General features: G+C 49.1%; 1 protein-coding gene across 1 annotated transcript; it reads left to right on the top strand.

The window, feature by feature from the left end:
* Positions 1–2,537: 2,537 nt before the first annotated feature.
* On the top strand, positions 2,538–5,632 carry PRAME (PRAME nuclear receptor transcriptional regulator; the record flags this gene model as incomplete). Its single annotated transcript, XM_082640791.1, has 3 exons — positions 2,538–2,830; positions 3,171–3,779; positions 5,056–5,632. The coding sequence occupies 3 exons, from the start codon at positions 2,538–2,540 to the stop codon at positions 5,630–5,632; spliced, it is 1,479 nt and encodes a 492-aa protein (XP_082496917.1).
* Between the last annotated feature and the right edge of the window lie 10,189 nt (positions 5,633–15,821).

The raw sequence follows: 15,821 nt of genomic DNA, 5'->3' as shown, positions 1-15,821 counted from the left end.
CATAGCTATGCTTAACGCAGAGCAAGAGAAAAGCTGAATTTTGTTTGTGGGCCTAATGGTGCTCTCCCATCAGAAGCCCTGTAAGTGAAAGCCTTAGGGGAGGGGTCGGGGGGCTTTTTGAAGCTGCTTTGAATTACTTGTTTCCTAGGATTGAGGAAATGTTAAGTTATCTGCAAACACTGGGAAGGGGCCTTTGAAGGTCATGATGAGGGTTGAAGCTGCTGGACAGAGCCTGGGCTGGGATGTGGAAGAGGATGCCTGAGCCTCAGGGCAAGTCCTCTACTGGTTGCAGCCCTTTGCTGACACCGATATGTGTGCTTGGCCCACGTTTATTTCCCTCCCTGCCTCCAAGAGCCCAAAGAGCCCACAGCCCTGACCCCCTCAGTGGCTTTCAGGCTGAATAAGGTGTGTCCCAGGTTTGGCCACCAGCATGGTTCCGGGCTCTCCCAGCCCACATGCCTACATTTCATCTTCTCAAGCCAATTTGCATATCCCGCTTCTGGGAGGAAACACCCTTTGCCTCCAGGGACAGAGGGAGGAAGATTGAGTCTTGGGTTTGCCTTGGGTTTAAGGGATCCACCAGGTCCCCCCATAGCCACTCCTGCTGGCAATTTCTCAAGCCCATCCTGACAAAAGTCTCTGAATTCCTCCAAACAAAACACACTTTACCTCGTCTTGGGTAATTTCCTTGGTCTCATTACAAACGCCCAGCCCCTCCCTCTTCCCAGCCAGCTCCTAGTTGTAATTTTGACCTGACCTCCTTTGGGGAAGCCTCAACCCTCAAAATCTGGAGGACCCACCATCCCTCAGTGTTACCTCTGTTCCCCCATGAACGGGCACACATTTTGCGGTTTTAGGTTACGTATAAGTGACTGTGTGATTCTCAGGAATTTTGTTATATTTCTTTTTCTTTTGTGGTGACACCACTAGGTCTGCACAAAGCTGTCTTAACTCAGACATTTGGGTAATTTTGATGTGGCCCATACTCCCCCAAAAAGTATACTTTCAGGTTGGTTTTCTTCTTTTATCTTGTGCTTTCATGAGTGGACAGAGGATCCTATCACTTGTGTGTAACGAGAAAGTCAGATCAGCGTTAGCTGGATGGATTTCCAGTAATAAGTTTCCACTTTCTATTGGAAATGGAAATTTCAGCTGGCATCTGAAAAGTGTGACCAGGAAGGCCTATCATGGCTTCTCAGGAGCCAGAGGAGGGACTCAGAGGCCTGAGCATATTGCCCCTTGCACCATACCCGCCCTGGCGTCTGGGGCCTCGGGCCCTGACCACTGCCCCAGCCAGGGTCTCCACAGGACAGGCCATGCAGGCCAAGGTCCTGTAGAGAATTTTTCTTAGCCTTCTGTACACATTTGCAGTAGCAGGCTTTGCTTTTGCTTCTACGTGAAGTTTTGCCTTAATCCCAAACGTTTTGATTTCTGCTCTGGTTTGTGCCACTCTTATAGACAGTTACAGTATTTCTTAACCAAATAGATTTTTTTTCTTTTTTTGATGTAAGACATATAATTAGTTGGAATTTTTGGATGACATTTTACATATTTGTTTTGTGACCAGTAATTATAGTTCATATCATTTATGGTTTTGTGATTTTTACTAGTTTAAAGGGCTTTTTTGGTGTGTTTCCGTTTTAGAAATGAAAAGGTTTTTTTTTAATTCCATGGAATAAAAAAAATTCCATAGAATATTTTAAAGAGTGGAGGCTTTGTTCTAAATGTGAGCCCTTTGCTCCTCTGAACTAAATCGTAATAATAATACTTGTAGGTACATCTTGGAATCAGTTTGTTTTTTTCTTTTCTTAATCTCTAACATCACATGCTATCAGATACTTTCATGCTGCTTTATGGTTTCTGATTTAAAATTTTTTTTTTTTTTTTGCGGTACGTGGGCCTCTCACTGTTGTTGCCTCTCCCGCTGCGGAGCACGGGCTCCGGACACGCAGGCCCAGCAGCCATGGCTCACGGGCCCAGCCGCTCTGCGGCACGTGGGACCTTCCCGGACCGGGGCACGAACCCATGTCCCCTGCGTCGGCAGGCAGACTCTCAACCACTGCGCCACCCAGGAAGCCCTGATTTAAAGATTTTTAAATGGGGTAACAGTACCCACTGTGTGGTGCTCCTCCATCTTTCCCATCTGGATTATTTGTTGGAGTTTAGGAAGAGGCCATGTTGGGCTAAACTCCTTATTCCTGTTGATTTCAGTCCTTGAGTGATAATCAGAAGCTTTTCTCCCGAGAGGGTGGGGTCAGCTGTCAGGCTTCTAGGTACCCACCTGTCAGAGGGGCTGGGATTAAATGCAGCAGTGGGTGGATATGGGATGGGGCGAGAGGTCACCTTGTCCCCTCATTGGGGCCTGGCGCCGGCAGGGCCAGAGCTGTGGCTTTGTGGCCAGAGGGGTGTCTTTGGCCCTGCATTGGGTCCCCTAGAGGGTGGAGGGACGGTAGGGTCGCCGGTCCTTGGCCCGAGAAGGACCCACTCCTTGCTCTCTGGTGTCCCTCCAGTACTCATTCTGGAGAAGACTCTTTAGGATGGACATCCAGTCCCCGCCGAAACTCCTGGAACTGGCCAGCCAGAGCCTGCTGAGGGATGAGGCCTTGGCCATCGCCGCTCTGGAGGAGCTGCCCGCTGAGCTCTTCCCACCCCTGTTCTCCGCGGCCTTTGCTGGGATGCGCAGCCAGGCCCTGAAGGCGATGGTGCAGGCCTGGCCCTTCCCCTGCCTCCCACTGGGGGCCCTGATGAAGGAGCACAAGCCTCACCTGGAGACCTTCAAAGCTGCCATCGATGGCCTGGACGTCCTGCTTGCCCAGGAGGTCCGCCCCAGGTGAGGGCAACCTGGCAGGCGGGTGGGGCCTGGGGGTCTGAGCAAGACGCAGCTGGCATCAGGGGCAGTGCGGGGCCACGGGGAGGCCTTGGGGCCGTGTCTGGGCCACTCTGGGAATAGGCTTTCGGGTGTGCAGGGCTACTTAAGGTGCAGAAGTGACAAAAGGTACATGGGCCCACCCCCTCCTCATGGCACTTAAAAGTGGGGACCAGGAGGGGCCCCGGAAGCTCGGGGAGCAGCTGGTGTCTGGGGTGTAGCACCCTTGCCTGGGTTCTGAGCCGTGCGGTCCTGGTCCCTGTGGGTCTCCGCACAGCTCAGCGTGTCTCCCATTGTTCCACAGGCGGTGGAAGCTGCAGGTGCTGGATTTGCGCCTGAATGCCCACCAGGACTTCTGGACCGTGTGGTCCGGCACCAGGGCTGGTGTGTGCTCGCTGTTGGAGCCTGAGGTGGCCCAGCCCGTGAGGAAGAGGTGCCAGGTGGAAGGTGCAAGGGCGTGGCCGAAGCAGACCTGGGCCCCCGTGGAGGTGCTTATAGACCTGTACCTCAAGGAGGGCACCCCCGACGCGTCCCTCAGCTACCTCCTGAAGAAGGTCGAGCAGAGGAGGGGCTCACTCCTCCTGTGCTGTCAGAAGCTGAGGGTCTTCACCATGTCGATGCAGAACATCAGGAAGATCCTGAAGTTGGTGCAGCTCGACTCTGTCCAGGGCCTGGAGGTGAACTGCACCTGGAAGCTGGCCACCCTGGGCAGGTTCGCGCCGTACCTGGGCCAGATGGTCAACCTACACCGGCTGCTCCTCTCCCACATCCACATGACGCCGCATGCCGCCCCCGACAAGGAGAAGTACTGCGTCAGCCAGCTCAGCGCCCAGTTTCCCAGCCTGCAGCACCTGCAGGAACTCTACCTGGACTCCATCTCCTTCCTTGAGGGCCGCCTGGACCAGGTGCTCAGGTGAGGCGTGGCACTGTCTCTCTGCAGACCAGGGCAGGCCTCTCTCGTTTCGTTACCCGTGGGGTGTCTGTCTACTGTCTGCCTGCCATGGATGGTGCCAGGGTGCACAGGCCACTCAGAGGTCCACACGATGCCACCACTCCATCCCCCAGCATCTTGTCACATACCCTCCCAGGTTAGGATCAGAGGTGTGGCTTCAGTTAGATGCCTGTCAAAGTGGGCTTTTTGCTGGGAATCTGCATCATGGGGGCTTTGGGCCAGGTGAGTGTGCTTTGGGAATTCTTCCTGAAAGAGTGATGTCTAAGCTGAGATGATGGAAAATAACTAAGCAGGAGGACATTAACCAGGGGAAAGCCCATCCAACGTGAGGTTTCAAATCAGAAGCTCTGTGCTGAGCAGCTGGTCCACGTGAGCCTGTCCCTCCCACCTATCCCACTTTCCTGTCTGTCCCTGGTTGCTTTAGGCTCCAGGTGAGGTGTGATGTGGGAAATGGGTTATTCTGGAGATGACAGGGAGGGAGCAGGAGTGAAGAATTGTGGAGTCCATCAGGACATTAAGCAGTTATTGCTCCTAAATAGTCCAAAGAAGAGAAACAAAAAATCAAATGAATATCATTATTGAAGTGGCTCCAATCTCGAGTCCAAATTACAATTATTATTTGCTTCTAAGGCTTCTGATTATATAGGAATTCTTCAAATTATTTCTTCTAGAAATTTGTTCTTCATTCTTAAAATAGAATCATAGCTTTACCTGGAACACAATGATGAAAGATGAGAGAATGCAGCCCGATTTATTTGTGTGAAAGAGTTGGATTGAGTTCCTTTCTGGCAACTGCAAACTCAAAGCACTAGGAATAAACGTGTTCATGCAACAAGGACAACAACAAAAAAAGAGCTGTGGAAAGTGAGGGATGGTTTGTGGCTGATACAGTGACCAGGGTTAGCATGGGGTCAGGCTCCCCGGTGGGCACCTGCCATTGTTACCTTACCTGTGCTCACAACACCTGGCAGGAGTATGTCGTCCCCTACTTGACGGGTGAGCACAGGGAGCACTTGAGGATTCCTTCCCTTGACCCCGTCGCACGGCAGATAAGGGATGGGGAAGGACCCCGCTCAACCTTGGGCTGACCTGACACCTCTCCTTTGACCATGCAGCATCCTCCGGAAGACTGGGATCTGGTGAAATGGGCCTCTCTTCCCTTGAGGCCTGGGCCACCCCACATTCCTCCACCCACCACCTCCATCCTCCCAGGACTGACTGCTCTGTCTCTCTCCAGGTGTCTGAAGAACCCCCTGGAGACCTTGTCGATTACCAACTGCGTGATTTTGGAGGCAGACCTGATGCATCTGTCGCAGTGCCCGAGTGTCAGCCAGCTGAAGTATCTGGACCTTAGCGGGGTCAACCTGACCAGCATAAGCTCCGAGCCCCTTCGGGTCCTGATCGAGAAGGCCTCGGCCACCCTCCAGGACCTGGACCTGGATGAGTGTGGCATCATGGACTCCCAGTTCAGCGCCCTCCTGCCCGCCCTGAGCCACTGCTCCCAGCTCATCACCTTCAGCTTCTGCGGCAACCCCATCTCGATGGCTGTGCTGGAGAGCCTGCTGCGCCACACCGCGGGGCTGAGCAAGCTGAACCACGTGCTGTACCCTGCGCCCTTGGAGAGCTATGAGAACATGCGCGGCACCCCCAACCTGGGCCTCCTGGCGCACCTGCATGCCCGGCTCAAGCAGGTGCTGCAGGAGTTGGAGCGGCCCAATGTGGTCTGGTTCAGCGTCAACCCCTGTCCGCACTGTGGCGACGGGGCCATCTACAACCCAGAGCCCATCCTGTGCCCCTGTTACATGGCCGCCTAGCCCAGTGAACGAGCCGCAGGCTTTGTCCCGGGCACGCGGACACTGCTGCTCAGACGTCAGCGCATCTCGAAGAGACACAAGCTATAGTTTCAGACAGTTGTTCATTGTTAGCGGGAAAAGGAAAGGTGATTCAGAGCGGGCTGGGGGGATGGTGACTTGGGGGGTTGATGGGATCTTCAGGGAGATGCATCTTGTAGAGTTAGAAATGTGAATCTGAATTTCTAGAGGGGGATTCAGGCTTGAGAAGTAGATGGCGTTATCCCTACGTGGATGGTTATAAAGAAATGGTCAGAAATAAAGGGAACCTCAGTGTCAATCACCTGGTGTTCGCTGTGATCTGTGACTGTAATTCTCCCATTTAAACCTCAGTAATCTCCTGTTAGTGATTAAATAAGAAGTCAGCATGTGTGAGGCCCAGGCACCCTAGGTTGGACGAGGTTCGGCCCCAAGAGTTAACAGCACCATTTCTCCCTCCCTTTGGTCTTGTTTCTGGATCATCTGTTAGCTCCTCACTTACTTCTGCGGCTGTTCAGTCTATCATTGCACACAAGGTGCATCCTCAGGGCCTGGAGTGAACTAAGTGTCCAACAGTAAGCACCACTGGAGGGAACATTCTTCCAAGGGACACTCGCTGCCAGCTCCACCCAGGCCCTGGACTCTAGCACCCTCCCCAGTGGATCCAGCAGATACAGAGCCTCCATCCCTGGCCCTGGATGGTGCCAGGATAGGGCTTCAATGTGCAAAGTCAGGCCCTGAGCCCTGGGGGGAAAATCCACCCACAGACCATCTGGAGCCTCTGGGACTCACCAGCCCATACCCGCCTTCCCACTGCATCCAGCCCCTTGAATCCAATTAGTTGTGTCCTGTAAAAACATCTTAATTCCTGCTAGCAAAATACTAGTAAGCTCTCGTAGACAAATAACATTTGTTTACTATTCGTTTCCCACATTGAAAAGAGTTCATCGTTCTGTGCGGAGGTAGGTCACACCAGGGTGAGAATGCCCTTCTTCCGGGAAGACCCCCCCTTCTTCCCTGTCAAGGAGGTGATAAGCCAGCTCTGAGCCAGTGAGATGCCCTGGATTCTGGGTCCCAAGAGAGATCAAACCCACGCCAGGTCTTGGGAGCACTTGGGTAGAGCAGGTGAATGTCAAATTTGGTTTGGGGGTGTGGTGGGGCCACTCCGTGGGACCCCCCAAGACAGCCCATCCAAATGAAAGGGACATGGGCTTCCCTGGGGGCGCAATGGTTAAGAATCCGCCTACCAATGCAGGGGACACGGGTTCGAGCCCTGGTCCGGGAAGATCCTGCATGCCGCAGAGCAACTAAGCCCATGCGCCACAACTACTGAGCCTGCACGCTACAGCTACTGATGCCTGCGTGCCTAGAGCCCATGCCCCGAAACAGAGAAGCCACCGCAGTGAGAAGCCCATACAACACAATGAAGAGCAGCTCCCGCTCGCCGCAACTAGAGAGTCCGCGAGCAGCAACAAAGATCCAACGCAGCCAAAACTAAGTAAATAAATAAATTGACAAAAAAAAAAAAAAAAAAAGGGACATATCATACAGTGGAGTCCGCCCCGTGGCCCTGGGCTACCTTACCTGGCTTCCCACACACGACTTGAGGAGAAGGCCACACACCAAGGCCAGGGCAGGGCTCGTCTGCATGTCCCTGACCGTGAGCCATCCTCCACCGCCTATCTGGTGTGGCCAGCTGTCAGCAATCCCTTATCCTGCCGCACAGCCACTGGCCCTTCTCTATCTTCTTCCCCTAGCAGGCACCCTCTTTTCTTCTGCCCCACCCCTTCCAGCCCCCTACCCTATGCCCCATAAAAAAGAACAAGAAATGGACCCCTCAGCTTGTGGACATGCTTTGCCATTTCTGAAAGAAGAGAGAATGCAGAAATCTGTATAAGTGATGGTGTGCTGGGAAAAAGGGAGCCAGGAAAAGATCTCTCTTACTTTTCCCCAGTGCGCACCCAGTCTCAGCATCCTCAAGCATCCCTAAGTTACAGAGCATATTTTCCGGAACGGGAGCTGGCACCTCTGGGATATGAGGAAAAGTATACAGGACGAGCAGGTTCTCCACGAGGAAGAACAGAGGCAGAGATCGTGTGATCTCAGTGCCAGATTCCTCAGCCGCAAAAGATAATAACACTGGCCTCATGATGTTGCAGTGAGGTCACCCACAGGGCTAACCTATGGAAGGCACTTGCCCCGGTCATGGATGGCCCCATATAGGACAGTGGTGATTATTAGCTGCCCGGTGCAAGTAAAGGAAGAAAAACAAAAGTGAACACTGCCTCTTGCTTCTCAAGCAAGGTGCCCTGCACTTGGGACTTTATTTGGCCCAGAGACCACACTTGAGAAAGAAATCTTACAAGAGTCTTTGTTTAGAATTTAGATTTTGTCATCAACATGTTCAAAGAGGCATAAGGTATCAATGCAGTGAGGTTCTGAAAGTCAAGTTTGGCTGGAGAGGAAGCTCATCCGTAAGGATGGGGCATGGGGAGGTAGTGACTGCTGGGGGCCGTGTGGATGGAGGCCCTGTGTGTGTGTGGGGGGGAGTGGGGTCTCCAGCTGTTGGGAAGCAGGCAGGGAGAGTATGGCACATAGGGTGGGATGATTGGAAGTACCCATTTACCCAGGAGCAGCCCCAGCTGCACAGTCGGACAGGCAGGGGGGTTAGGGCAGCTGAGGGATAGGATGTGAGAGGGCTGAAGCTGAATAGAAAAGAGCCAGAGAGCAATCTAACACAGGGAAATAGCCACGGGCAGAAACAAGACCAAGAGAAGGCCTGACATGGGAGTTCCCTGGCAGTCCAGTGATTAGGACTCGGCGCCCTTGGCCTGGATTCCATCCCTGGTCTGGGAACTAAGATCCTGCAAACTGTGCAGCACGGCCAAAAAAAAAAGGCCACACAAAACATTCTCTGACATAAGTCTCGTACCAATGTTTTCTTAGGTCAGTCTCCCAAAGCAATAGAAATAAAAACAAAAACAAATGGGACCTAATCAAACTTATTGCATAGCAAAACTTTTGCACAGCCAAGGAAACCATAAACAAAATGAAAAGACAGCCTACGGACTGGGAGAAAATATTTGCAAATGATGCGAACAACAAGGGCTTAACTTCCCAAATATACAAACAGCTCCTACGATTCAATAACCAAAAAAAAAAAAACCCAATCGAAAAATGGGCAGAAGACCTAAAGAGACATTTCTCCAAAGAAGACATACAGATGGCCGATAGGTACGTGAAAAGATGCCCAACATCACTAATTATTAGAGAAATGCAAAACAACAATGAGGTACTAATAAGGAGGATTATACAACTTGGTTCTGAGAGAAATAGCCTAGACTCTGCAGCTGACACAAAGTTGGAGGGGAGTTGGAGACGCTGAGTCTGTGTCATGGGAAACTTTGAACTGCAGAAATGCAGGGTGGGTGCCATGTGGACCCAAAAGTGCCAGAGTGGGGCTCGTGTGAGAAGCACAAGTGCCCGGTGGGGCCCAGGGTCCGACCTCTACATACTCCCCACACTCATGGCCCCGTTGGGTACCTGCATGGCTTTGTTCTTGTCCACAGGCTATTCAATATCTTATCTTCCTTTGAGGAGATGGACCCATATTTTCCTCACTTAACTCGTTGGTGAAGATCCAGCTCCACTTGCTTCTTTCTTCCAGCTCAGTTCCCCCAGTGTTTTAGTTGACGGGTAGAGAAGTGCTTCCACGCAATCCCTTAAATGGACCAAAACGGTTCAGGACAGAGATGAAATCTGACTGCCTCCTAAAACCTTTGGCATTACCTAAGTGTTGAGAGTGATCAAGGTGTATTTTGTTATGTTAATGAGGTGACTTCAGGAAAGCGCCTAAGGCTGGGAGGTGGTTGTCAGTGGGGCCAATCCTGTGATTAGAGGGTTGAAACAATCAGTCCCAGCCCACTGACCTCCAGGGAGGAGAGAGCGGCTGGAGGTTGAGTTTACCCCCCATGGCCAATGATGTGGCTACAAAATAAATGATCTCAAAACGTAGGGGCTTAAAACAATAACTGTTTCCTGTTGCACAGTTATTGTGGCTTAGCCGGGTGTTTCTGGCTCAGAGTCTTATGAGGATCGACTCAAAATACTGGCTTAATCGGCTTATTCGTCTGAAGACTTGACAGACTTGACTTGTGCTGGAGAATCCTCCCCCAGGATGGCTGTCTCCCTTGGCTTTTGGCTGGAGGCCTCAGTGCCTCCCACGTGGACTTCCCCAGAGGGCTGCCGGAGTGTTCCCATGACATGGCTGCTGGCTGGCTTCTGCCAGAGCCGGTGATTCAAGAGAGCAAGGCAGAAAGTCCATTGTGATCTCATCTTGGAAATCACACACTAGCATTCCACAGTATCCTGCTGGTGCCCTGCTCCTTGTGAGAGGTCACGATACAAGGGTGTGAAGATAAGGGTGCAGGGATCACCAAGGGCCATCTTGAAGGCTGGGTTTCACAATAGTACAAAATTATTTGCAGGCATTATTTTATTTAATAGTCATAATGATCCAAGGAGGTAATTACCATTTACTTCTGTGCTCCAGAACCTGGCATCATGTCTGGCAGACCCCGGACACTTGAGACTTTATTGAAAGAGAGATGTATGTGAGGGATTAAGAGCTCAGGATCTATAGACCCATTGCCAAGGTCCAGGCCTGGGATGCGATTTATTTTGGGATCATGAACAAGTTTCTTAACATCTCAGATGGCCAAGAGGCACATGAAAAGATTCTCAATATCCCTAATTGTTAGACAAATGCAAATCAAAACTACAATGAGGTATCACCTCACACCAGTCAGAATGGCCATCATCAAAAAATCTGCAAACAATAAATGCTGGAGAGGGTGTGGAGAAAAGGGAACCCTCTTGCACTGTTGGTGGGAATGTAAATTAATACAGCCACTATGGAGAACAGTATGGAGGTCCTTAAAAAACTAAAAATAGAACTACCATATGACCCAGCAATCCCACTACTGGGCATATACCCTGAGAAAACCATAATTTAAAAAGAGTCATGTACCACAATGTTCATTGCAGCTCTATTTACAATAGCCAGGACATGGAAGCAACCTAAGTGTCCACTGACAGATGAATGGATAAAGAAGATGTGGTACATATATACAATGGAATATTACTCAGCCATAAAAAGAAACGAAATCGAGTTATTTGTAGTGAGGTGGATGGAACTAGAGTCTGTCATACAGAGTGAAGTAAGTCAGAAAGAGGAAAACAAATACCGTATGCAAACACATATATATGGAATCTAAAAAAAATGGTTCTGATGAACCTAGGGGCAGGACAGGAATAAAGACACAGACATAGAGAATGGACTTTAGGACACGGGAGGGAGAAGGGTAAGCTGGGACGAAGTGAGAAAGCAGCATTGACATATATACACTACCAAATGTAAAATAGATCGCTAGTGGGAAGCAGCTGCATAGCACAGAGAGATCAGCTCTGTGCTTTGTGACCCCCTAGAGGGGTGGGATAGGGAGGGTGGGAGGGAGGCTCAAGAGGGAGGGGATATGGGGATATATGTATACATATAGCTGATTGACTTTGTTATACAGCAGAAACTAACACAACATTGTAAAGCGATTATACTCCAATAAAGATGCTAAAAAAACCCCAAAAACCTAAAAATAGAGCTACCTTATGATCCAGCAATCCCATTCTTGGGCATATATCCAGTGAAAAACGTGGTTCTAAAGGATACATGCACCCTAATGTTTATTGCAGAGCTGTTTACAATAACCAAGACATGGAAACAACTTAAAAGTCCATCAACAGAGAAGTGGATAAAGAAGATGTAGTACATATATACAATGGAATATTACTCGGCCATTAAAAAGAATAAAATAATGCCATTTGCAGCAACATGGATGGACCTGGAGATTATCATACTAAGTGAAATAAGTCAGAGAGAGAAAGACAAATATCATATGATATCGCTTATATGCAGAATCTAAAAAAAAAAGATACAAATGCACTTATTCACAAAACAGAAAGAGACTCACAGACTTGAAGAACGAGCTTATGGTTACCGGGGGGAAGGATTGGGGGGAGGGATAGATTGGGAGTTTGGAATTGACATGTACACACTGCAGTATTTAAAAGAAAATGCCTTTCCATGAAAAAAAAATCTGTACTATAGTATATCATATTGTAATAATTAGATATAATAATAATATATACATTCCTTCTCATAACTTTCTTTAAAATTAATTAATTAATTAATTTTTGGATTCGTTGCGTCTTCGTTGTTGTGCGCGGGATTTCTCTAGTTGCAGCTACTCTTCAATGCAGTGTGCAGGCTTCTCATTGTGGTGTCTTCTCTTGTTGTGGAGCACGGGCTCTAGGCTTGCGAGCTTAGCACTTGTGGCTTGTGGGCTCTAGAGCGCAGACTCAGTAGTTGTGACACAGCATGTGGGATCTTCCCAGACCAGGGATCGAACCAGTGTCCCCTGCATTGGCAGGCAGATTCTTAACCAATATGCCACCAGGGAAGTCCCATAACTTTGATTAAATGTAATAAAAGACATAGATCTCCAGGAACGGGGCCCGGCTCATCGTCAGTGCTAAATAAACATTAATTGCTGTTATTGGTATTATTATTCCCAACAATATCTCCCGCTTCCGGTGAGGTTTTCAGTGACTCAGTTCTTTTTCAGGGTAAAGATAGGACCTAGTGGCATTTTAAGCCAACATTGGAAAAGGCTTGGGATCTTTTCTAGCAGAAACATACAACCAGAAAACACAGATATGTCCAAAGAGCACTCTCTGACATTTATCTGTAAGTTGCTTCGAACTTTGAATTTGGGGCGCCCATGCCTTTGTGTTCACGAAGCATCTCATGCCTCCCTTCCCTCACATCCTCCACAGAAGATGCATTCTTGTTTGCTTCTGATCATTTGAAATCAAATGAGAATAATCATCCAACTCCCTGATCGATTTCTCCCCATCCAAGTTAAAATTACTCAGTAAAATTGTTAATAAAACACAACTTAAATTTGCGGAGTATGCAAATAATATACACCATTTACATAAAAGCAGGGGAAGAGGGGTGTGTGCTTGTGGATGAGGAAAACATGCAAGGAAGGACACTTGAGAAATTCTCAACAACAGTTTATTTTGGGAACAGAGACAGATACCTGTGGTCTGGGGCAGGAGTGAGACTTGCTGTACAGTGGGTGAATGCTCTTTTGCGTGGTCAGATTTTATTGTTAACTCTGAATAAGTATGATTTTTAATTGAAAAGTAGTTTCTGAGAATTCCCTGGTGGCCCAGTGGTTAGGACTTTGTGTTTCCACTGCAGGGGGCAGGGGTTCAATCCCTGGTTGGGGAACTAAGATCCTTCAAGCCACAGAGCTCGGCCAAAAAAAAAAGGATTTTCTAAGGAACAATACATTATCCCTGGATCCACTGTCTAACTGTGCTTTTATGCCACTAATATCCCCGCAGGTTTTATTTTGTTTTGTTTTTAAATTAATAAAAACTTGTACATGATTTTTATTCAAAGGCTGACCAAAACCCATTCTCAATTGTCAAAAAAAAAAAAAAAGTCACATCTGATTTCAGGATTTCAGCGTTAGATGTAACTTGACATTTTTCTCCTTGGCACGATTCATCTGTAATTTGGAGTTTTTACCTTAATCCATGTGGTAAAGACAGAATTTCCCCCAAATCCTGGTTCTCTGTCAACCTGGCAGAGCTAAGGTTTTAACTAATTCCCCTTGCCCATCAGAGCACTTTTCTGTGAACAAGTCCCCTTCATTAGGGGTACCCTTTAGAGTTGGGGGCTCCCACTAAACCCTTTTTGTGGCTAGCACGGGCCACCGAAATTTTCATCTAGGAATGCCCTGGAAATTAACATCACCTTGCTTTGGGTAAGCAGGTGGTATAAGTCACCACTGATTGAATTTTTTAGTGTCCCGGTCCCTTGCCTTTTGGTCCCTCTCTGCCACACTCGTACATTTAACTCAGAGCTGAGAGCTGAGAGAAGAAGCAGCAGGAAGCCGAAGGCTCTGCCACTGATTATGAAAGCCCTAATCTCTTGAGATAAAGCTCTCCCAGGGAGAGTGGAAGAGGAAAAAGCTTGGAGAACAATGGTAGAGCCAAGCTCTCCCCTGGCGGCGGAGGAAGGGGTAGAGGCTGGCCATCTGGATTAGCGTCCTGAGGAACAGGTGTGCTTCCTGGGCCGCATTGTAAAGTAGAGTCCACTTTTCACACAGTCCTGGTCTGCATGTCAGGAGGCACAGCCTGTGGTCCTGAGGGCCTGATCTCCTACTGGGTACAAAGTTCTAAGATGGTGTGAGATGCCCAGCCCTGTTGGTAGATAATCAGGCTGAGCACATATCACTCCACTATCATGACCACAAGTCCCAGGGAGCTGTCTCCACAGCACTGGGCCTGGGTTGGACTTGGCCATGGGGCTGTCCATGGAAGGAAAGTTTAGAACAGGTCATTTCCTTTTTTTTTTCCTGCCCCGCCATGCGGCATGTGGGATCTTAGGTCCTGGACCAGGGATCGAACTCACGTCCCCTGCTGTGGAAGCACAGAGTCTTATCACTGGACCGCCAGGGACGTCCCAGAGTATTCTGTTATACAGCTGTGGTTTGTTTTTCTTCCTTTTCTTGGCCAAAACAGATACTTCCCCTCACATTCAGGATGGTATGAGAATGGGACTCACTCTGTCCTCAAGGTTCTGTCCATCACAGTCTAGAGAGAGAAGTAAAAGAGTTGGGGCCAGAAAGAGAATTGAGTGGGGCCCCTAGCAGCAGTGGTCTTCAGAAAGTAATCCACAAGAGGAACAGGCTGCTTCCTGGAAAATCAGGGTGGTTGGGCATTTGTTGATGGCCGGCAGTCACCTGGGAGCTGAGCTATCACCTGCACACCCCCTACCTATACCTGAGGTGAGCCCTCTCCATGGGCTCCTGATCTGAAGAGTGTAAGAGTGCTAGGGTGGCCACAACAAATACCACAGACTGGAGGTGAGGGAGAGCTTAAACAACAGGAAATTATTTTCTCCCAGTTCTGGAGGCTAGAAGTCCAAGATCAAGGTGTTGGCAGGGTAGCTTCTCCTGAGGCCTCTCTCTTTGGCGTGCAGATGGAGAGAGTGCTCTTGTTGTGTCCTTGTGTTCCTCTATGTCCAAGCATCCCTGAGGTCTTGTGTGTCCCAATTCCCTTTCTGCCACGCTGTGCGGCTTCTGGGATCTTGGTTCCCCAACCAGGGATTGAACCCAGGCCCTCGGCAGTGAAAGCATGGAGCCCTAACCACTGGACCACCAGGGAATGCCCCTCCCTCTTTTTATACAGAGACCCATCAGATCGGATTAGGAGCCACCCTAATAACCTCGTTTTAACTTAATCACCTCTTTAAAGGTATTATCTCCAAGTACAGTTACATTCTGAAGTGCTGGGGGTTAGGACTTCGACATATGAATTTTGCAGGACACAGTGAAGCCAAAACAGGTGGTGATGGTAGGGGTGATTCACCTGGTGAATGCTGCACAGGTGCTGTCATCATCTGAAGCAGGGGATTTGTATCCCACCTGCTCCTTAGAAAGACCTGGGACCTTTAATAATACAGACTCCCTGTTCCCATTTCTGAAGATACTGATTCTGTTGGTTTGGAGTAAGATGGGCAGAATCAACCAGGACATAAATTCTTTTCAACAGCTCCCTAGTATTTACTGTTTAATATTTGGTCCTTGGCCAAGTGGCCTGGGCATCACCTGGAGCTTGTGAGAAACTCAGGCTCTTAGGCTCTACCCAGAACTGCTGGACCAGAATGTGCATTTTCACAAGACTGCGTAGGTGATTCCTTAGATTCACTGAGGGTTAAGAAATACAATCCAGGTGATTCAAAAGTGCAGCCCGAACTGAATCCTGATCTCTGGGCTTTGCTTACATATCCTAGGTGGGGTCCTAGAATCTCTGAGGGGGGAGGGGGAGGCACCCAGCTCAAGCTCCAGCCTCTGATTGGTTTATTTTTTATTATTTTTTTAATATTCATTCATTCATTCATTCATTCATTCATTTACTTGGCTGCGCCGGGTCTTAGTTGCAGCATGCGGGATGTTTCTTTTTTTTTTTTTTTTTTTAGTTTCGGCATGCGGGATCTAGTTGCCTGACCAGGGATCGAACCTGGGACCCCTGCATTGGG

The sequence above is a fragment of the Mesoplodon mirus genome (assembly GCF_964341445.2).
Source record: "Mesoplodon mirus genome assembly, chromosome: 13".
NCBI classification, from domain to species: domain Eukaryota; kingdom Metazoa; phylum Chordata; class Mammalia; order Artiodactyla; family Ziphiidae; genus Mesoplodon; species Mesoplodon mirus.
Note: the sequence above shows the minus strand (reverse complement) of the source record. Positions and strands in the feature narration are given on the sequence as shown.